Source organism: Melospiza georgiana, chromosome 3, assembly GCF_028018845.1.
Source record: "Melospiza georgiana isolate bMelGeo1 chromosome 3, bMelGeo1.pri, whole genome shotgun sequence".
Lineage (NCBI taxonomy): Eukaryota > Metazoa > Chordata > Aves > Passeriformes > Passerellidae > Melospiza > Melospiza georgiana.
Window position 1 is genome coordinate 3,465,633 of NC_080432.1, and position 22,805 is coordinate 3,488,437.

Sequence of the window (22,805 nt, forward strand, 5' to 3'; positions counted from 1 at the left end):
TCTTTGGGCAACCTGTGCTAGGGCCTCACCACCCTCACAGCCAAGAATTCATTCCCAATATCTAATTTACACCAACCCTCCTTCAGCTTAAGACCATTCCCCCTTGTCCTGTCCCTCCAAGCCCTTATCCCCAGTCCCTCTCCAGTTCTCCTGGAGCCCCTTTAGGCTCTGAAAGGGGTTCTAAGTTCTTCCTGGAGCTTTCTCCAGGTGAGCACCCCCAGCTCTTCCAGCCTGGTTCCAGAGCAGAGGGGCTCCAGCCCTTGGAGCATCTCTGTGGCCTCCTCTGGACTTGCCCCATCAGATTCTGATGCTGGGGATCCCAAATCTAGAGGCAGCTTTGCAGGTGGGATCTTACCAGATCCGAGGGTGAAAATCACCTCCCTCAACCTTCTGGCCACACTTGCATCTTCCTGCATTTGCCACATCTGTATTCCACTCATGGAGAATTTAATGGGATTCTCCTTGTTTGGTGGAGGATGAGGCTTTTATCCTGGTCAGGAGCACAGCTCAGGTTCCTGGCTTAGGCTCAGCATTTCTGGGTGAGTTTTGAGGGTGCAGAGAAGAGGGGATGCACAATCCATGAACTCAGGACAGCTGCCTCCAGGAACTTCATGGAGACCATCCCAGGAGAAATTTTTTCCTTGGAACCACGAGTTAGCTCAGCCTTGACGTGGGGGCCCTATCTTGTCCTCTTCTACCTCAGAAGAGCAGGAACCTGCCTTTTCTCTCTCCACAGTCCTGCAGGAAGCCCTGTGAGGATTTTGTCCTTACCCGGAGTGCCCTGGAGGAGGAGAATGACAAGGACTGCCAGGAGCAGCTGGAGAACCCTCATGGCTCGGTGTGGGTGGAGGTTCCACCCCCAGGAGGAGTGAAGGGCCCTAAAGAGAGGAATAAGAGGGAAATTCTGGATTTATAGAGGCCAGGGAGGGGGTTGTGTAATTTTCCTGGAGTGGAGGGAACTTTGTCAACCTCAGGTGCATTTCAACATGACGGCAAACAGTTGCACGGGGTGTGCCTGCTCTCAGTCACATCGTGTTACAGACAGAAAGGGAAAATAAAGGAAAAAAATAGAGGGAAAAAGACCAAAAAGTGAGGGAGGAAATCAGGGTTTTGTTGACAATTACACTGAGCACTGGGGAGGCTGCTACTGCTTGCTGCTGGAGACAGGATATTGGGACTGACCCAGTCTGGCTCTGCGTGTGTAGGCTCGAGCATGTGATGTTAAAATCCAGTCCAAGTGTTTGCAGTATCAAAATGTTGCGTTATGATTTGGTTTTGTGTTTTTTTTTTTATATTTCCAGCTCTCACTCTCTGTGTTTAGCACTGACACAGTCAAGTATGAAAAAATCCAGAGTCTCCTCCACTCCCCAACACACAGAGCTGGCTTGAAAATAATGGGATTCTTAAAAAAATCATGGATCTGCTTCAATTTCCCAACTTCCAGGCTGCAGAGAGGATGCTTGCCAAGGTTTTGTTTACAGCTGCCAAGAAAAAAGGCAATTTAATATTTTATTCATTTATGTACTCATTCAAGGGGAAAGCTGGGATACCTCCCTGCAATACATCAGGAAAGCAGGTGGATTACAGCTCTCCCAGGGATCCTGGCAGGCTCTCAGGTTTGTACCAGTTCTCCAGGTCAGTTCCAGGAAATCAGTAGAGGTGAGACCTGCATTTCAGCTTGGGAAAACAACACAAAGCAAACAATGAGCAGGAATGTCCCCCAGCCAAGAACAAATGGAGGAAGAGGAAACAGAAACTTTATAAAGGTTTTTCCTACAGTAGTGATGCAGCGGAGGCCATCACCAAGTCTTCCCTTTTCCCTTCAGAAGTCGCCTCAATGGATTTTTCTTTGCAGACTGGATGCCAGGGGGTACTGGACAATGCAAACCCCATGTCCTTCAGGCTGCTTGAACAGAACAAGGATCACCTTCGTCAAACAGTGCAGATAAAGGGGCCTTCACCAGCTGGACTTTAGAGTAGGGAGCACCGAGCTCTTAGGCAGGGTGAGCTGCAAACTGGCCAGGCATAGCCTGGGAAGGGAGATGGACCTTGGAACACACCTGGGGGAGAGCTGGATGCAGGGATGTGTGTGAGCCTCTGGAAAAGGCAATAGCCCACCCTGTGCCTCTGAGGATTGGCATCTCCAATTTGAGAGATGGTGCAGCGGGATTTTGTGGAATTTTGGAATCATGGAATGGTTTGGGTTGGAAGGGACCTAAAAGCCCATCCAGTACCACCCCCTGCCATGGGCGGGGACACCTTCCACTATCTCAGGCTGCTCCAAGTCCTGTCCAATCTGGCCCTGGGCACTTCCAGGGATCCAGAGACAGCCACAGCTTCTCTGGGTAACCTCTGCCAGGGCCTCCCCACCCTCTCAGGGAAGAAGCTCCAAAGCAAAGAATTTGGGCAGAGCTCATCCAGCAGAAAGGAGACAGCAGTCCTTGAGCTGCAGTCCAAGCAGGAAGGAATTTGTGGATGCTCCTGTGAGTGTCCTGCTCTGAGTGTGTGACATGCAGTGTCTGAACATGTGTGTGCAGATGGTTTGGTGCTCTCCAGAGAGGATGTGGAGCACGGGGCCAGGGTACCACATGGCCACGGTGTTCCCAATGTTGGATGGCAAAGGTCCAGGTGTTTGTTTGTCTCCAGCTCAGCTGCTCTCCCGTGCTGGGAGCAGCACCACTGCAGAGGGGGATTTGTGCCTGGAGCTGTTTGGATGCTGCAGGCTCCATGGGGACCAGGCTGCATCCTCTGCACCACTATGCTGCAGAATGTGCCTTGGGAAAGAAATCCAGGACTATCCAATACCAACAAAAAACAGATTTCCTCCAGAAATCAGGGGCAGGAAACCTCTGTCCCATGGGCAACTGCTTGTACAACAGCTGGTCTCGCTCCCCTTGGCATGGTCCTGCTGCTGTGTTGGCCCCAGCCTCTGGTGAGCCCACTGGGGCTGGCCCAGCAGCCTCCCAGCCTCCCCTGCTCCCCAACCTGCCAGCAGATGTCTTTTCTCAGAGCTCACCATGCACAAAGGCTGATCTGTGCTCAGACACGTGGCACAGGAATGGGCTCCTGGGTGCTTGAGAGGTTTTGGGGCTGGGAGGAGCTGAATCAATCTATATCTGCTCCCTGGCCCCAAATGGGAGGGATGTTTCCACTGACTTCATTGCCTTCAGGCCAGGACCTGAGCAGGCTGATTTTTAAATGCATCTGGGATAAGTTCTTATTTTAAATGCAAACTGGGATAAGGTTTTGCCAGCAGGAGCAATTCCTGAAGTGAATAAACCCTTTTGCCAGCTTGTGATGCCACCTCCTACTCCCAATCCCACTGACAGCATTTTGCCAAACAAGCAAGCACCGATAGAACCCTGCAATTCAACCTGTGAAGAAATTATTGTGGGCTCAGCTCTGGGCTCAGCCCTAGCCCAGAAACCCTCCATGGCTCTCTTTCCAGACACTCTTCATGGCCTTCTCAGAACTCTCTTCAACAGGTCCATGTCTGTCTCAAGTAGAGGCCCCAGAGATGGACACTGCAAGAAATTATGTTTTTTGCCCCACAGAAAATGGCCAGAGCACACCTTGTGCAATCAACTTCTCCTTTCCAGTGCAGGGCCACATCCAGGTGTGAATTATTGATCATTCCTGGCGTGTGCCCACCTCCAAACCGTGCCAAGGAACAGAGGGGAAAACAGTTCATTTTCTGGCAGCACATTTGAGCAGCCATTGGCTTCTGAGCCTCATGTGATTTGGTTTACTCGTGTAGGAGCAGCCTCAGTATCCTGGCCTGTCTTATCTCCCCAGCATACCCTGGAGCTGGGCTGTGCTCAGGTGATTCCTTTCACCCCACAGGACTGGGAAGAGCTCCAGGTGAGAGGGTGGAATGTTGGAATGTGACCCCTTTTCTCTTTATGTAGGAAGATCTGGGCACGCAGGGGGTTGCACTGGTTTGTGTGGCAGGGATGTGAGGGACACCCTGGATCCAAGGGGCTGCCCACGGCTGTGGCGCCTCAGCTTCCCCAAGCAGGAGCCCATCCAGCCCCATCCTGCTCCTGACTGCACATCACAGGGACATTTTTAGGGCAGGAGAGGAGGATTTGGCTCTCTCTGCCAAACAAACACTGGCCTGTTGCCTGGGAACAGCAAACAAATCCTGCTGAGGGAATCCATGCCGTGCTTTGATGGACTGAAATCCCCAGTTATGCAGGAGGCTTGTGCTGGCTGACAGAGCTGGCACGAAGGTAGAGCTCTGTCCTGGCTCTGTGTGGCTGCAGAGATCCCAAATAAACATCCCAAAATGTCTGGATGATTTTTGCATCTCCTTTAGGTATAGGTGTGCTGAGGTAGTACTAAAGAACCCTTTTCTGAGCTCTATCAGGCACAGACAGCTGGAGTTCAAAGCTCAATCAATAATTTCTTACTAAAATCTTCTTCTTAATTTGGCTTTCACCTGACCATGGCAGGTTGTGGGAACTGGATAATCTTTAAGGTCCCTTCCAACCCAAACCATCCTGGGATTCTGTGATGATTTTATGATTCTTCCTCCTCCCCAGGGTTACAGGGTACTCCAGCTAGGGTTTGATTAATCTGAGCAGCATTCCCTGTGATACACTTACACCAAAGCAGCTCATGCTGCTGTTCAAGCAACTCCCTGTCACCCTGATTTTTTAAGATTTTCTAAGCACTCTGAAGTTTACATTCTTGTAACAAACTTTCTCACACACTTTCTGTTAATAGCTTATTGTTTTGCATTCTTTTATGGAGGAGGAGAAATTTGATGGGCTGTTTGTCCAGTGTCATTGGAGAGGTGGCACTGTCACCTTCCAATCCACTGTCACTTTTGGAAATCTATAAATGTTAGAGTCAGAAAATGAACTTCCCTTTTTACCTTAAGAACAGCAGTGTGTCCGTGTTGTGTTGTTTCATGTCATATAGTGACAACTCCCCATGAGCTGAGCTGGCTGCTTTGCCCCAGGTGAGTTCAGGGGTAAAGAAACTACATCAAGAAAGAGTTTTATAAAGTCTGGAAGTGCCATTCATCCACCCTGTCCTTGGTGGTTTCTCTCTCCTCCCTCTCTGTGAGACTGGAAGGGAATTCAGTTAATCTTATCCATTGGGCAGAAATAATGATGGATTTTTGGTTTTTTTCTGGATTTTTTAATGTGGGGGGTTTTTTTGTGTGTGTGTGTATGGTTTTTGTTTGTTTGTTTGTTTGTTTGTTTGGGGTTTTTGTTTTTTTTTTTGTTTTGTTTTGTTTTGGTTTTTTGGGTTTTTGTTGTTGTTGTTGTTGTTGTTGTTGTTGGGTTGTGATTTGGTGTTTTTTAAGGTTATTTCCATCCAGATCAGCAAACAAGGGAACACACAGCAGTGGGACAGCAGGATCATGACTGTGAGCATGCCCATTAGCACCAGAGGGACAATATTCCCTATAAACTGAGCTTTTCCACCTTTCCTGGTGGACTGGCCAGTAGGTCTGAAGCATATCAGGGTCAGGATGCCCAGTGATCATGAGAGAAACATGCAAGGTGAGCTGCAAGAGCCCACTCCTCACTTTCCTGGAAAACCAGGCTGTAACCAGGATGGCTGAGCATTCCCAGATGAGGGGCAGGAACAATGAACCCCGTGGATGAATGTGAGAAATAAACTGTTTGCTTTGGAGAGGTGCCTTGATTCCAAGCCCTTCCCGTGCTGTCCTCGTCCATCCCTGTGCGTCAGAGGCATGGGCTGGACACGGGCAGGAATTTGCCTCTGGATTCAGCCCTGTCCCTCTTTTCAGAATCAATTCCCAATCCTGTTAGCATTCAAAAACACATAATCATGGGGGATTATATGCGGTGCTTTTTATTAAAGAGCTCTGGGAATCGGGGTATATTCAACCCAAATCTGACTCCGCCCATACATGTGAAATGATCATGTTTTTGTACTCTATCGTTACATAACTTTCATGTTAATTAATAAGCTTATATTGTTCTATTGTATACATAAATTTAGCCCCTCTCTGAATTTCTAACATCGTTTCTCGTTATTCTTCTTATGGTTATATAATAATTATATTTAATTACTAAACAATCATCACATCTAACATTTATATAATTTATCATACTGCTTACACAGGTGCAGTTGATCTGGGAAAACACAAAGCCTAACATTTTAGATTCTATCTTTAACTTTTTCCAGGGCTCCCCTATCAATCCAACAGCCTGCTCTGGGTTATCTGGCTCTCCTGAGGGTTCATCCAGCTTCAGGGGAGCACTGGCATCCCTGGAGTCCCAGTGATGACTCAAGGAGAGTAACTGGGCCGCTCATCAGTGAATGGAGACTCTTGGATAAATGGAGGCTCTTGGATGAATTGAGGCTCTTGGATGAATGAATTGTCATCCCTCTGGCAGTGGGGCCTGACCCTGCTGAGGTCAGTGGGAATTTTCCTGTTTGATTCATCAGAACAAGAATTTCATCTCCCAGAGAGGACTTTTCCCTGGCTCTGTCTGGCCAGTGCCTCAGCTGGTTGGCGTGGCTCTCTGATTACATCATTGTTTCCTTGCTTTCACAGAAATGATTGACCCAGAGAGAAATATTTTACCTGGAAAGGGAGACCAGGAGCTGGCAAAGGCAGGGAAGTGTCAAAGTTTTTGTTGAAAAGACACAGAAGGGGTGAGAGGGGATTTGGACAGAAAATTAATTTAGGTTGAGGGAGCTTGTAGGAAGAAAGATGTGAGGGACAAAGAGGCTGATTTCCTTGGAGCTGGGTGACCAAAAGGGAAAGGAGTCGCACCAGAAATGCAGTCCGTGGGTGGAGAGGGCAGCCTGTCAGGGCAATGGGACACAGCTTTCAGATCCCCTCCCCACCATGTTTAAAACAAGTAAAACTAGGATCTCAGGGGAAAAAATTATTCCCTGTGAGGGTGGGGAGGCCCTGGCACAGGGTGCCCAGAGAAGCTGTGGCTGCCCCTGGATCCCTGGAAGTGTCCAAGGCCAGGCTGGACAGGGCTTGGAGCAACCTGGGATAGTGGGAAGTGTCCCTGCCCCTGGCAGAGGGTTGGACTGGGTGATCTCTAATGATTTATGCTGAGGATTATCTATTGAGGAGCACAAAAAACAAGCAATTCTGGGAAGATTCAGATAAAATAACAGGGTCAGTTGGCACCTATGAAGCACAGCAGGGTGGGTCCAGCAAGCAGTCCCCCAACAGATAATCATAGGAAGATTTACCACAGAAAGAGAACTCTCTATAGGCCAAAACTTTTATTTTATCTCCCCAGTTGGACGTAGAGCTTTGGGTTATTCTGTCCAGCCCCAAAGGCTCTACACTGATGTCAGAGGAGGAACACACAGGTTGCACATGGAAAGAGATGGCTTAGACCCCATGCCTGGAAGTGTCCAAGGCCAGGTTGGACAGGGTTTTGAACACCCTGGGATAGTGGAAGGTGTCCCTGCCCATGGCAATGAGATGATCTTTAATGTCCCTTCCAACCCAATCCATTCTGGGATTCCATGACTGCCTTGAGAACCTGGCAGTGCCTGGAAAGGAGAAGTGGATGGGGGTGGATCCTGCCTGAGAAGCACAGACCACACTCACCTTTATGTCAAACCAGGTGCCTTTTGCTCCAAAAGTGATGCCAAAATGACTTTCCCCATTGCAGCTGTTTTGTCTGGGAAGGGAAATAAAGGCACAGAGTCCCCCCGGTGTTCTGGGGAGGTGAGGAATGCTGTGGCCACTCCTGCTCAGTGCCATCCCACCACTGGCAGTGTTGCTGACTCACAGGTGGGCACTTTCTTCTTTGTTAAACCTCAGGTTTATTGGTTTCAGCTAAGCAGAAAGGCAATTTTTCACCTGGGCTTGTCAGATAACGGAGTCCCAAAAGGGCCACAGATATGAGTGGCCCCAGTTTTTTCTTGTCTCACAATGTTTCCTAAAAAGGTTACAGCAAAACCAAAGTATTCAGGAGTCCATGAGTGAATCCACAGCCACAGAAACCACAAAATCTCCTTCCCAGCAGCTGCTCATGCTGTGCCAGTGGAGCCTGCAGCTCTCCATGTGCTGCAGGGGCTCCTCTGGAAACCTTCAGCTCTCTGTGGCAGCAGGTGACAGATTTTTGCAGCAGAGAATGACAGGTTCAAAGCAGAACTGAGCCAGGTATTCACCAGAAGCACAGCTTCCCACTCTGCACAGGCCCCCTCCCTGGTTACAGCTGTCAGGTCCATGGGCATCTCCTGGACAAGGGAGCAGCAAATTCATGGATAAAATTAGTGGGGTTCCTTTTTTCCATGTTCCCAGCCAGCCAAGAGAGCCTGGGCACCTTGAGCACACCCAGGGACAGGTTCAGATATCCCTGTTAGAAATCCCAAGCTGCTGAGCCAACCTCCCTCAGGGAATGTTTTATCATGGAGTTGTTTTTGCAGGATGTTGGCAAAGGCTGTGCATGGGAGGTCAGAGGGGCTGTCCTCTCCCTGCCAAGGAGGCAACTGCAGCCTGAGAAAAGGCAGGAACATTTTCCCAGAGCACAGGGCTTCTCCTAACTCAGTGTGTGCCCCATTTTCACAGCCTCCTCCCTGCTCATTTTTTTTTTGTATTCCCCCAAGGGATTAAATAATGAATTTTCCCAAAGTACCTCACCCACTCTCTCACCCAAAAAACCTTTCCTCAGTACCTATGACACAGTAAAGAAAGATTATCCCTGTTCCCAGATATCCTGTTCACCACCCCAGGCCCTTCCTGGTCTTACCGTGCTGGGTCAGGGACATGAGTATGAAAACAAGCACGAGGATCCCCATTCCTTTGGCTCTGCTGGAAAATCCCAGGGCTGGGAGTGACATTTCACAGGAGCCTCTGTATGCTGCTGGCATGCTGGATGGCATCCTGGAAGAGGGGAGGAGTAGGCAGGAGTTAATTACATTCCAGTCCTCAAAGTAACATTTGCTGCTGAGAAACCCTTTTGTGTCGTTCTGACCCAGCTCTGCTGCTCCAAACAATGTTGACTTTTATTCACATTCACTGGTTACTGGCTTTCCTGATTCCTCTCCTTGGCAGCTGGTAGAATTCCAGCAGGAAAAAAAGAAGCTCAGGGAGATCCTCTGCTCTTTGCCTGGAGCAAAATCCCTTGGAAGTGACAGGGAGGAGGGAAGCAACCTGAAAGGGAAGAGTCTTGATGATCTGCAAGGAGAAGAAGGATGCAGGCTGGGAGTGATTAATTTTTAATCTGAGCTCGTGTGAATATTTTCTCCAGCTGAAACCTGGCTGGTTTTTTTTCCCAGCTTTGGCTTCCAAGGAATTTGGGAGGCTTCGTTCCTGAGTGTGATGAGCACACAGTGCTGCTGGAAAAGCTGTTAGTTCAGCAGTGCCCCTCATGGAGGTAAATCTGTGGTGGGTGTGCAGCTCTGGCTGTAAAATGTGGTGTTCCAGCTGCCCTGCATGGCCTTGCTGTTTGCTGTCCCTTCAGCTGTGGCAATAAAACTGCTCCGTGAACTCAAACTGGCAGGCTAAGGAGTAAAATTAAAAGCCCCTTTCTCCCTAAAAAATACCCAAACAGATCAATGTAATTAGAGTAATACAGTCATTTAAATTGGAAAATGCCTCCAAGGTCATCGAGTCCAACCATTCCCCAGCTCTCCCAAGCCACCACTAAATCATGTCCCCAAATGCCACATCTATCTCTCTTTTAAATCCCTCAGGGATGGGGACTCCATCACAGCCCTGGGCACCCTGTTTTAATGCCTGACCACCCTTTCCATGCAGAAATTCCTCCTGATGTCCAACCTGAACCTCCCCTGGTGCAGTTTGAAGCCATTTCCTCTCCTCCTGTCCCTGTTCCCTGGGAGCAGAGCAGACCCCCCTGGCTGTCCCCTCCTGTCAGGAGTTGTGCAGAGCCACAAGGTCCCCCCTGAGCCTCCTTTTCTCCAGGCTGAGCCCCTTCCCAGCTCCCTCAGCTGCTCCCTGAAGTGTCCAAGGATATGGAACACAATGCTCTGGGCTGTGTGACAAGATGGGAATCAGTCACAGGTTGGACTTGAAGACCTTGGAGATCTTTTCCAATCTCAATGATTCTGTGATTAAGTGTCCTCAGTCCTCTAAAGCATCCAAGTGTAAAATCAAACATAAATAAGATTATGCTGGTAAGAAGGATTAGGGGATGGCATTTCCAAGGATACAACAGCAAATTTTTGTGCAATTCTGCATGTGGGTGTAATAGAGAGACATTTTGCCTCTTTCCATAAATAAATGACTGTTAAACCTGTTTATTTAGCATTTATTGCCTTCTTTACATAAAGACACATGTCACCTCTAGTTAATTACACACTTTGCATGTTGAGAACAGCAGGCACGTCTACAACACTCGGAATAAAACTTGTTTGCCTTCTTGGCTGTTCCTTCCCATGGTTTTCTGCAGTCCCACGAGGTCCTTGTCACGCTTCTGTGCAGCACTTCCATCCCCTGCGAGGGCAGAGCCCCTCCTGCTCCTGCAGACATCTGATTTCTGGGGGCACGCAATGGCCCCCCTCATCCTGGCAGATGTGGAAGTTGGATGTGGTGTCTGCAATTCAAAGGGGTTGAGTCAAACCAGGAAACCTGACACAGCCATCCAAACCATCTCATACACAAAAATTGTTGGGAGGTTGTATTTACGGAGTCTCCAAAAGCAAAGACACAAAGAGGAACTTCAGGGCTTATCACAGCACTTCTGTAAAAGATGGAATTTGTGACCCACCAGCTTGGAAAAGAATTAACTGAGGGAGGGATATTGTAAAGCTATGAAGAAGATGGATGCAGAATGACTACATTTCAAGTAGGTGGTACTTAATAAAATTGTGAAGGATGAGGTTTTAAAAGAAATGGAAGGAATTCCTAACCTGGGGAGAAAAGTCCAGTAAGGACTTTTAAACACAAGGATGCCTAAATCTAAAAATCCTGAGTTGCAATTTCACAAAATCCAGGATAATATAAATACAATATAATATAATATAACATAACATATAACATAACATAACATAACATAACACAACATAATATAATATAATGATGTGGTTGTGGTCACTTTACACACATAGACTAACTGCAAGGAAATATCCACTTGTGGCCAGGATGCTGGATCAGGAATCCTGATGAGGAGCTTCAGGATTAGCACAGTTGTTTCTAAAGTATATATTAATGGATGATTTATGTTGAGGATTATCTATTGAGGAGCACAAAAAACAAGCAATTCTGGGAAGATTCAGATAAAGTAACAGGGTCAGTTGGCATCTGTTAAGCACAGCAGGGTGAGTGCAGCCAGCAGTCCCCCAACAGATAATCATAGGAAGATTTACCACAGAAAGAGAACTCTCTATGGGCCAAAACTTTTATTTTATCTCCCCAGCTGGATGTAGAGCTTTGGCTTATTTTGGCCAGTCCCAAAGGCTCCACACTGAGGTCAATGGAGGAACACACAGGTCCCTCTTTGTACATGGAAAGAGATGGTTTAGACCCACACCTGGAAGTGTCCAGGGCCCGGTTGGATGGCCTTGGAGCAACCTGGGATAGTGGAAGGTGTCTCTGCCCATGGCAGGGGGTGGAATGAAATGAACTTTGAACTTCCTTCCGAACCAACCCATTCTGTGATTCTGTGATTTGGAGGCAAAGTCTGTTTGGCTGAGTTCAGCCATTTTCCCCCCAAATTAATTAATTTCCCTCCTGTACAGGTTCCCACACGTACCAACACAGCAGGTCCTGCGGCGCCGGTAGCAGGTCCCAAAGGCAGCGAAGGGCTCCGGGCAGGATTTCAGGTGGAAGCAGTAGCCGTGGTATTCCAAACAACGTGAGGTGTCCCTGGGCAAGCCGAGACCTATAGGGGTGTAAGAGCCTAAATGAGGGATATGGGATTCCAGGAGCTCTCCAAAATGCAGTTTATTCTATTCCAAGAGGTTACAGCAGTCCAGGGTGGTGAGTGACAGAGCTGTGCCTACAGCTGTCAGCTCCAGCTGCAGGCAGGCCTGGAGACCCTTTGGTTTTGGTTACATTGCATTATATACTTTTCTTTGCTGAGCATCTTAATACGGTAGAGGCAATCTATACCTTAACTTTTACCTATAGCCTATCATAACTACTATAATTACCATATTCATGTTATTATTCTTCAGTCACTAAAAGTTATTGTATTACAGATTAAGCTAGAAGTTGTTTTTCAGTTTTCTTGCAGTGGAAAATTCTGAGACCTTTTTTCTACTTGCAACATTTGCTGACTTGTTTGCCTGTGCTCTCTTTCTGCCTGGTAAAAATATCTTCTTGTTTGAGGTGGGTTTATCCTTTGCTCTAAGTCACGAAAACCCTTCTAACTAACATACATTTTGCCTCCTTGGTTATCCAGGAAGACTCAGTAATTCTTTTCTTCTATATCAAAACTTGCTTCCATCTCTATTCCTTCGTCAGATTCTACATTCAGAAATCTTTCTGCCAAGCATACATATCTGTGAGACTTTCTTGTCAAACTTTCATCCTTCCCAACACAGGGGGAATGGGATTCCCAGTTGTGCTGCAGGATCAGTCCATTCTCATCTCCATTCCTCCTGCTGAAACCCCACAAACCCCAGTTAGGGATCTGACACAAATACCCCCAAAACCCAGAAGGTGGAGGAACTCATGGGACCTCAGAGCATTTAAAGGAAGGTTTTTGTACAGCTGGAGTGAAATACAGAGGAAATTTGATGGAAATTTTCTGAACATATCCTGGCAATTTGTGCTATAATGGGAAGGGACAGCCCAGTCTTGGAAGCTTCTGAGTTCTGTGACTGCAGCGCTGCAGGGACATGCAAGGGACATGCAAGGTCATCACATGCCCTGGATATAAAATTATGACTTTTAAAAACCCCCAAAAGCAGGATCTGGCTCAATTAACAGGAACAAGCAGTTTGCCCAGTCCCTTCTTTCTCTGGAAGCCTTTCTCCAAGGTGAGGAGTTTCATTAAGCATGAAGAACAGGTAGGATAAAAACACAATCAGAAAATGAGTCAGTGCAGCAGAAGGGCTGAGAAAGGGGAAACAAGAATATTCAGACAGCTGAAGTCAGTGCAGTTCAACCTGAACAATACCAGGTAGCACCTCTGCTCTCTTCTACCTACACAGAGAGGACAATTTGTAACCCAGGGGTTAGAAGAGGAGGTGATTTCCATGGTGCCACCATCCAATAGTGCTACAAAAGACATTTCAAAGAATCATAGGATCCAACACCTGGCAGAAACTTGTGTGGGGAGGTTCTGGTGTGACACCTGCTCACCACAGGTTAACTTTTCTGCTTTTAGATAAAGGGAGCTGCTCTAAGGAAAGGAGCTGAGGAGAACGTTCTGGACCACCACACAAGCGAGCTGTGCCTCCTGCACAGGCAAACCCCAGCGTGGGGCTTGGCCCTTACCTGGAACAGCCTGGAGGAGGAAAAGCAGGAGAGCCATGAGGCAGGAGAAGAGCTTCATGGTGGAAGATCTCAGCTGCAGCCTGGAGACAGGGCCACAATGCCAGAACCTTTGAGCAGGGGAGGAAGGAGCACTCTGGCATTTATAGGGCAGTGGGAACAGCTGGGGCTGTCTGGGGAACCTTGGCAGGGGAAGGCAGCAGGTACAGCCTGACCTCTGCATGTGGCTAAACCTGAACAATGGTTCAGGGGCACAAAAACAAGGGGACAAATAGCTGTGCCTGCCTGCCTGACCACTGGGAGGGCCCCTTGTCAATATGGGTCCACCTAGAGAGCATCATTAACTTGAAATGTCAATGTGGTTGGTAATGGATTGTCTGGAGGAAATTAACCATTGTCTGGGGGGAGAGAAGGCAGCTGGAATATCACAGAATCATCATGGAATAGAATAGTTTGGGTTGGAAAGGACATTAGAGATCATCCAGTCTACCCCCCTGCCATGGGCAGGGAGAGCTTTCACTATCCCAGGTTACTCCAAGCCACATCCAGCCTGGCCTTGGACACTTCCAGGGATCCAGGGGCAGCCACAGCTTCACTGGACAACAGAGAATATCTGATCCTACTGCTTGTCCTGTGATGGAACAGCTGTTCCCAAGATAAATAAATAAATTATAATGATAATTTGTGTGTACATTTTAAATGTACACAAACATATAAAATCGTTGGGTTTTTTTTCCTGTGAAAGGTTCTGTGAAGAAAAACAAAGTGGACAGTTCTCCTGCCCATGCCAGGGGCTTGGAATGAGATGATTTTTCATATCCCTTTCATCCCAAAACCTTCTGCCACTGCATGTTTCTATGATAAATGAGGTGCAGATTATCAGTTTTCAGGTGTCACCAGCAGCACCTTCAACTTTGCAGGTGCACAAAGAGCACGTGACAAGTGAGATTAATGAGTTTTCCTCCGCATTTGTCTGTACAGAGTTTGGATGATACCAACAGGCACATGGAGGTGGCAGCTGACAGCTCAGGCTCTCCCTCCATCATTTACTTCAGACTCTTTCTGTGCAAGGTATTTTTTGATGTTGTTCTGACCCAGCAGCCTTGATATCAACACCCCTGGGCCATACGCATTGTTCTCTGACTGCCTCCCTGCTTTCTTTGTTTGCTTTCCATTGCAAATTTGCAGGTGCCATCGAGTCCTGGATGAGGAGAGGTGTTTGTGTCCATTTCCAGGTACTCCAGGGACAGGGATGAAACAAAGGCTGCAACAAGAACCCTTCAGCTGGCTCGGGTTCCCTCTGAATCCAAGGATATCCTAGCTGAGATATTCATGTCAGCTCTGTGACAGGATTTGTCGTTGTACTTTGTCAGACTGGAGCAGACACTCAGCTTTCTCAGCAATTATTTTTAAATCATAAAAATGTGGTCTTGTTCTGTAGTGATGGCCTGGAAATGTTTGCCTTTTAAAATTTTATTTCCATGGGAGGTGAAGTACAAATTTAAAACCTTAAGTGTGTTAACAATAGTGGAAGGGGAGTGATTGCCCAGTAATTTCACATACAAAATCCCTCCCCATCATTTCCAGCATATCCTCACTATCAGACCACAAGTGCTGATACAATCACAGTCCCCTTCAAATTAGGATCAGAAATTACCCCAGTAAAAAACCCAACTCTTTGAAATTCAAGGACTATCTCAGTCTGCCTTGATGCCTCTGCACTTTGTTTGCTCTTTTTTTGTTCTCCTCCTTTCCCAGGTTACTTTCCCATGTTATTCTAGGTCAGAGACATGTTTTATATGGATCACAAAATAAATGTTCACACACAGTGGAAGTTCTGCCCCTTGTCTAAGGATCTAATGTGAGAAGATGCTGAGGGAGCTGGAAAGGGGCTCAGCCTGGAGAAAAGGAGGCTCAGGGGGGACCTTGTGGCTCTGCACAACTCCCTGACAGGAGGGGACAGCCAGGGGTGGGTCGGGATTTTCTCCCAAGAAACAAGGGACAGAGCACCTCAAATTGCACCAGGGGAGGTTTAGATTGGAAATTAGGAACAATCCCTTCACAGAAAGCTCTGTCCAGCCCTGGCACAGCTGCCCAGGGCACTGGTGGAGTCCCCATCCCTGGAGGGTTTTGCTGATCTGGCCTGGGACTCACATCCCTTTGAGTAAGGGAGTTTTTATGAGAAGGGAAGACTTATTCATTTTGAAGTTTTCAGTCATGGGATAGCTCTGAAAATAATACCTGGGACACTAAATTTATGGGAAACATCTGCTGTCCCAAAGCGCTTAACCAGATTTGTGTTATGGCAATGTAAATCAGCAGGATTTGACTGCAGTTGGGCTGAAGTGGTCCTGAAGCTGGCTGAAAATGTGACTTTATTTACAACATTGTGAAGAGCAAGTGACAGAGTGGGATGAATGAGGAGAGGTGCCACTGGGGGTGGTCAGGAGGGAAAAATATGGGGAAAAAATCTAATAGCAGCCATTGGGGTTGAACAGACAAAAACTTTGGGCTGTGGAGGAAAAAACACTGTATTTCCAGGAAGGAAACAAGCTGAATTTCCAGTTTGGTCTTGGGATGGAGGATTCTTCACTGAACAAATTAATCTCGAGCCTGATTTACAGCTCATGGAGCCCATGAGCTGATTCCTGGCTCCCTCTTGTGGGAAAAGGAGCTGGAGGAGGAAGGAACCTCATGGCACAGAATTTGCTCTGGTGGAAAGGTGAAAGCAAGAAGAAATGCCTCTTTGCTCCATCCTCAGCAGTGGTAATTCACAGAGTAAATGCATGGTGATTATTAATATGTTTGGACAGCAGAGGTGGGATTTGGTTTCAGGCATCAAATTTTAGAGAGGAATCGAACTTTTGGAGGGAGTCACATTCAGGGTAAGTATTTAACTATAATATTTTCTAACCTCATGGAATTTTATAACATTTCTACAACTTCAGAAATCTCTGTAACTATAGCAATACTGACAGCTCTGCTCTTACCAGGATTAGGCTGAGCCAGGGAGGTGTTTCCTGGTGCTTTGCTCATTCCACTGCTGCCCCAGCCCCTGCCTGTATTGCCCCTCTCCCGACACCCTGGTACCCAGCAGGCTGTCTCCAGCATGTCTCCATGGGGTGGGAATGAAGCTGGGAATGGAGTTGGAGAGGGCTAAGGAAGGCTTCACCTCCTTTCTGATACTGTTGTCCATGGCAGCTTTGTCTTAAGCACCCATGGGGAAAGGACTGCGCAGCTGCAGTGGTGGGACAAGGGGACAAGGCAGCATCCTGCCCTCCTTGCAGGAGCTCCAGGTGCCTCTCCCAGCTACCACAGGGCTGTGGCTGGGGCAGGACATCAGGAGCTGTGAGCAGTCTGAGCCCATGGATGCTCCACTCTACGAAAAACATGTCTGAGTTCACAGCCAAAACCATTTCTGAGTTCACAGCCAAAATCCACCTTGGGCTGTCATGTGTTCCCCCCCCGAGCCACCATCTGTCACAGACATCTTTTCTTGAAAATCCTTTCTTTAGGATTTTTTTCCTTTTGAGAAGCTGAGAGGCTTCAGGAACAAAATGTAAATAATAGTTATCTGTTGCTGTAGAAGTCAACAGAAAGATCTTTGATTGGCCCATCTTAGATGTTTATAATTAATGGCTAATCACAGCTCAGCTAGCTCGGACAGAGTCTGAAGCAACTGCCTTTGTTACTATTCTATTCTATTCTATTCTATTCTATTCTATTCTATTCTATTCTATTCTATTCTATTCTATTCTATTCTATTCTATTCTATTCTATTCTTAGCTTAGCTAGTCTGAGATGAAACCTTTTCTTCTATTCTTTTAGTATAGTTTTAATGTAATATATATCATAAAATAATAAATCAAGACTTCTGAGTCAGATCTCTATCTCTTCCCTCATCCTAAGCCCCCTGTGAACACTGTCACAACCATCCTCCCTTGGAGCATCCCTGAGCCTGGTTCCTGCCCTCACTGACCCTGTAGTTCCCCTCATCCCACCCCACACCTCCATCCTGCAGCCTGGGCTGGCCTCTGCAGCCGCCCTCCCCTCAGGCTGCCCCTCCACAGCCACAGCTCTGCTCCCGGGGTGCAGGGACACCCCAGGGTGGTCCCCATGGAGAGGACATTCCCAGGGGGCAATCCAGGGCCCCTGGACCCCTTCACCCTGACCTCGTGGCGCAAGGGCAGCGCGTCTGACTCCAGATCAGAAGGTTATGTGTTCAAATCACACCGGGGGCAGTCTGGGCCACCACTGGTGCCTCTCTGCTTTTCTGGGGGGCTGTACTGTGGGAGGGTATCTTAGCCTGGGGGTCTATATTCTATTTCCATCTGTTAGAGGTGGGACAGTTTCTTCTGTTCGTTGGGAAGTTTTCTTTATCTCTTCCACAATCATTCCTCCCTTCAGTAGATATCTTCTGTCAATGGGCCAGTGAGTGTCCCTGCATGGCTGATAAAATTACATCATCCCATTGGCAGATGCTCTGCCCAGAGGGAGGAGCCAAGCATTCCTACCTGGATATAATCTGAGGTTTGGAACACCACAGGCAACCTTATGCAGTGGATTCCCAGAGGAGCAGCTTACTTCTCCTCTGCATTCCCAGAGGAGGACCAGGCCCATCTACAGCACCACTGGACCTTCAGAGGAAAACTCCACCCTCCTACAGAATCCCTGCTCCAAAAGAACCACAGCTGGCACTGCTGGAGGGCTGCAACCACCATTTAGTGGGACTGCTGCCAAAATCCTGACCCACAGGGGGTCAGGGCATATTCTGACTCTGACAGTGGTTTGTTTTCTTTGTGTACTATAGCATTTGTATTTTTAATTTTCCTAGTAAAGAACTGTTACTGCTCTTCCCATATCTTTGCCTGAGAGCCCCTTAATTTCAAAATTATGATAATTCAGAGGGAGGGGATTTGCATTTTCCATTTCAAGGAAGGCTCCTGCCTTCTTTAGCTGACACCTGTCTGTTCAAACCAAGACAGAGGGGCGGGACTCAGGGTGTAGGGACATGGTCTAGACTATATGGGGAACATGATGCCCAGAGCTCTCCTATGAGCAGGGAGCTGTGCTGGATGGAAATTATGGGTCAGGATGCAAGCAGGGAGGTTGCATTGTGGTGGATGTCTGCCATAATTTACCTCAAGAAGGAGTTAATGCCTTCCTCAGAAAAATGCAGGAAACTTTTTAACTCCAGTCTCAATCAGTTCTGGAGGACCTGGACATGCTTTCCTGGCATGTTAACATGGGGTGGTAGGGTCAGTCCAGGGGACTGAATATCTCCAAGGATCTGGAGACGTCTGGAGGGGAATCAAGAGCAATTACACTGTGTAGGATTATGGGAAAAGGGGCAAGTTTCTGATGAACAACATGGAAAGAATTTTTTCAAGAATATTGAGAAAGACTATCTGGAAAGCTCTAGTCTGGGCAATCACAGCTCGGGATCTGCCTGAACACTATGGAAACAGCCCCTAATTATCCATGCCCAATGGAAGAAAGATGTGAAAAAAACTGGAAGGCCAAGGATTGACCAAATGCAGACCATCCTAGACCAAACCAATACATTTATTTGAAAAGATGATTTCTTTGGTAGTCAAGTGGACACTGAGGAAAATCATTTATCTTGGCTTTGGTTTCACCTCTGACAAGGTCTCCCAGACATGTCCCTGCAGCAGGACACACACACAGAGCAGCTGAGCTCAATCCAAAGGCAAAGCAAAGGGCCAGGACCGGGCATGGAGCAGGTTGGGGTCAGGGACTGGGGGTCCAGGGGACCCTTCACTGCTGGATGCTGTACTGGGTGTGCTTTGGGGTCTCTGTGGTAGGGGCAGAGGCTGTTCCACACAAGGAAGGACACGGCCAGCCTGGCAGGGACATGGGGGTGACCAGGGGACAGGGCCAGTGGCGCAATGGACAACGCGCCTGACTACGGATCAGGAGATTGCAGGTTCGACTCCTGCCTGGCTCAACACTTTTAGCCCAGGCAAATTCCTCCTGCTCCCTTCTCTCTGAGCACCTTCCTTCTCCCGACCATCATCCATCCTTCGTCAAGTTCCTCATGTCCTGTCCCACACTCCAAAAGGAGCAGGGATGGAGCCCACACCAGAGCCAGGGACACCACAGCAAATCCCACAGCAAAATGCAGGTGCCTCCTGGCAATGCAGGTGCCTCCAGAACTGCTGTCCCACAGCCAGGACAGAGCCAGCACTCCCAGGATGTCCTGGCACCTCATGTGCCCTGGTAACAAGCCCCTTCCAAGGCTCACACTGGTCCTGCTGCCCTTTGTCAGTGCCTTGACAAATTCTGCTCTGGGAGCAGTGCCCTGCTCACAGCTTTGATGTCACAAAATGATGTTTCTGTGATGGTGATATTGGAGAGATGGGAAAAAAAGCCTGGAAGGTTAAGGACCTCAGGAAGACAGCTGTCCCTTGTCACCTCCATCACCAGCTTCAGGGTGATCCAGGCAGGGCTTGAACCTGCAGACTCCTGATCCATAGTTGGATGTGTTCATTGAGAAACTGGCCCCAGCCTCTCATCCCACCTGCTGTCCTCACTTCAGGAACACCTGGATTTATTGGTGGTTAAAGGGAGGTGGCAGGATATCACCTTGCTCCCACCTTCCCATTCCATTCAGCCTTGTCCTCCTCACCTGTGGTCCCACAGGTTCCACCACCCAGGAGAGGAGGTGCCTGTACTGAGCTCCAGGCTCAGCTCAGCTGCTCTGGAGAGTTGGAGGGCACATCTTCCCTTCCTATGGGATGTGTGGTTAAACTTCCCAGGCCTTATAGAGCTGTCTGGAGCTGTGGTGCCCACTGGAGGGGAAAGCTTAGCCCAAGGCCGCCTCCTTCAAGCTCCAGCCTGGTGACAGAAATGGAGTCCACACCAGAACCAGGGTCACCACAGCAAATCCCACAGTGGAATGCAGGTGCCTCCAGAACGGCTGTCCCACAGCCAGGACAGGGCCAGAACTCCCAGGATGTCCTTGTGTGCTCTGGTCCCAGCCCCCTCCACAGGTCACCCTGGTCCTGCTACCCTTTCTTGCCAAGTTCTCCATGTGACAGCAATGGTCTCAGAGTAGGACAAGATCTCAGAGAAGCTTTGGAGTTTCCAGTCTTGGAGTTATTTAAAATTTGGCTACAACCTGATGTCAAAGACCATTGTGCTCTGAGCAGGGATTAGATCACCTGCTTCCCAGGGATCTCCTAAAATCTATTTTTTCCTATACTTGATTAATTCTGTCACAAAGCCCACCCAGAGTTCCATGAGGGCTGGGCCAGTGGCGCAATGGACAACGCGCCTGACTACGGATCAGGAGATTGCAGGTTCGACTCCTGCCTGGCTCGCAATTTTCCTGCCCACAGCCTGGCTGTCACATTGATGGTGACATGGGACATCTTCCCCCATGGTGCCCCGCCTCTCCCTGGTGTTGTCCCTTCCTGCCCAGCAAAACTTCCTCTCATCAGGGCAGGCTCTGACTGGACATACTGGTGAAAAAAATTCTCTGTGAGATGGCAAATCACCAAGAGAGGAGCCCAGAGAGGCTGTACCCTCTACATCCTTGGAAATATCCAGAGTCTGAGCATGCAGTCCTCATCTGCACATCATAAATTAAGCAGAAGTCTGGACTGGAGTCCGCCATGTATCATTTCTACATGAATCACTGTTATTTGATGTAAAATTCCCATTTCTGTGTTCTTTTGTTGCTTCATCCAACATTTGCACACTCGTGGTTCTGTCATCACTGTTTCGTACCTTCACTGTGTCTGTGGCTTGGGCCAGGAAGGTTGAAGTTGCCCATGTGTAGGGAAGCCCAGACTAATTGGCCATCAAGCAAGATCCCACTACAGCTCACGTGCCCACCCCTCTGTCACCAGGCTGGAGCAAGTGGAGATGGCCTTGGGCTAAGCTTTCCCCTCCAGTGGGCACCACAGCTCCAGACAGTTCTATAAGGCCTGGGAAGTTTAACCGCACATCCCATAGGAAGGCAAGATGTGCCCTCCAACCCTCCAGAGCAGCTGAGCTGAGCCTGGAGCTCAGTACAGGCACCTCTTCTCCTGGGTGGGGGAACCAGGGGTACCACAGGTGAGGAGGACAAGGCTGAATGGAATGGGCAGGTGGGAGCAAGGTGAGATCCTGCCACTTCCCTTTAACCACAATAAATCCAGGTGTTCCTGAAGTGAGGACAGCAGGTGGGATGAGAGGCTGGGGCCAGTTTCTCAATGAACACATCCAACTATGGATCAGGAGTCTGCAGGTTCAAGCCCTGCCTGGATCACCCTGAAGCTGGTGATGGAGGTGACAAGGGACAGCTGTCTTCCTGAGGTCCTTAACCTTCCAGGCTTTTTCTCCATCTCTCCAACATCACCATCACAGGAACATCATTTTGTGACATCAAAGCTGTGAGCAGGGCACTGCTCCCAGAGCAGAATTTGTCAAGGCACTGACAAAGGGCAGCAGGACCAGTGTGAGCCTTGGAAGGGGCTTGTTACCAGGGCACATGAGGTGCCAGGACATCCTGGGAGTGCTGGCTCTGTCCTGGCTGTGGGACAGCAGTTCTGGAGGCACCTGCATTGCCAGGAGGCACCTGCATTTTGCTGTGGGATTTGCTGTGGTGTCCCTGGCTCTGGTGTGGGCTCCATCCCTGCTCCTTTTGGAGTGTGGGACAGGACATGAGGAACTTGACGAAGGATGGATGATGGTCGGGAGAAGGAAGGTGCTCAGAGAGAAGGGAGCAGGAGGAATTTGCCTGGGCTAAAAGTGTTGAGCCAGGCAGGAGTCGAACCTGCAATCTCCTGATCCGTAGTCAGGCGCGTTGTCCATTGCGCCACTGGCCCTGTCCTCTGGTCACCCCCATGTCCCTGCCAGGCTGGCCGTGTCCTTCCTTGTGTGGAACAGCCTCTGCCCCTACCACAGAGACCCCAAAGCACACCCAGTTCAGCATCCAGCAGTGAAGGGTCCCCTGGACCCCCAGTCTCTGACCCCAACCTGCTCCATGCCCGGTCCTGGCCCTTTGCTTTGCCTTTGGATTGAGCTCAGCTGCTCTGTGTGTGTGTCCTGCTGCAGGGACATGTCTGGGAGACCTTTTCAGAGGTGAAACCAAAGCCAAGATAAATTATGTTCCTCAGTGTCCATTCGGCCATCAAGGAAGGAATTGTATCATCCCAGAGTGTTCTGCCCTTGGGAAGTCCATGGTCCCTGTCTCCAGCCATCATCACATTTTTCCTTCATTTCAGGAATATTCTCACCTGGCCTCTGAGGTGGGATGGACCAGACTCTTCTTTTTTACTTTTTTCTTGAGAAAAACTCGTCATGGTGTTCATCAGAAACCTCTCTCTATTTCCATCATATTACACTGAACCATTGTCCTTAAACACTCCAGGAGTCCCCTGATTGACTGTACCAGCCCACACTGGTGTTCCAGGGAAATATCACATGGAGA

The 22,805-nt window shown here is 48.6% G+C and overlaps 2 protein-coding genes and 4 non-coding genes across 6 annotated transcripts; 3 read left to right on the forward strand and 3 right to left on the reverse strand.

Moving 5' to 3' along the window:
- Positions 1-7,882: 7,882 nt before the first annotated feature.
- On the reverse strand, positions 7,883-8,827 carry LOC131081803 (gallinacin-12-like). The gene is made up of 2 exons (XM_058021133.1): positions 8,715-8,827; positions 7,883-8,202 (listed from the first exon to the last, which is right to left on the reverse strand). Exons 1-2 carry the CDS (start codon positions 8,803-8,805, stop codon positions 8,054-8,056), a joined length of 240 nt encoding a protein of 79 aa, XP_057877116.1. The 5' UTR covers positions 8,806-8,827; the 3' UTR covers positions 7,883-8,053.
- A 1,565-nt stretch (positions 8,828-10,392) lies between these two features.
- LOC131082141 (gallinacin-11-like) lies at positions 10,393-13,427 on the reverse strand. Its single transcript, XM_058021825.1, has 3 exons — positions 13,370-13,427; positions 11,679-11,807; positions 10,393-10,520 (listed from the first exon to the last, which is right to left on the reverse strand). The coding sequence occupies exons 1-3, from the start codon at positions 13,425-13,427 to the stop codon at positions 10,393-10,395; spliced, it is 315 nt and encodes a 104-aa protein (XP_057877808.1).
- Positions 13,428-17,535: 4,108 nt separating this feature from the next.
- Positions 17,536-17,607, forward strand: TRNAW-CCA (transfer RNA tryptophan (anticodon CCA)). Its single transcript has one exon. It is a non-coding gene; the product is annotated as a tRNA-Trp (tRNA).
- A 1,654-nt stretch (positions 17,608-19,261) lies between these two features.
- On the forward strand, positions 19,262-19,334 carry TRNAR-ACG (transfer RNA arginine (anticodon ACG)). The gene has a single exon. It is a non-coding gene; the product is annotated as a tRNA-Arg (tRNA).
- Positions 19,335-20,636: 1,302 nt separating this feature from the next.
- TRNAR-ACG (transfer RNA arginine (anticodon ACG)) lies at positions 20,637-20,709 on the forward strand. Its single transcript has one exon. It is a non-coding gene; the product is annotated as a tRNA-Arg (tRNA).
- A 1,418-nt stretch (positions 20,710-22,127) lies between these two features.
- On the reverse strand, positions 22,128-22,200 carry TRNAR-ACG (transfer RNA arginine (anticodon ACG)). Its single transcript has one exon. It is a non-coding gene; the product is annotated as a tRNA-Arg (tRNA).
- Positions 22,201-22,805: the final 605 nt, after the last annotated feature.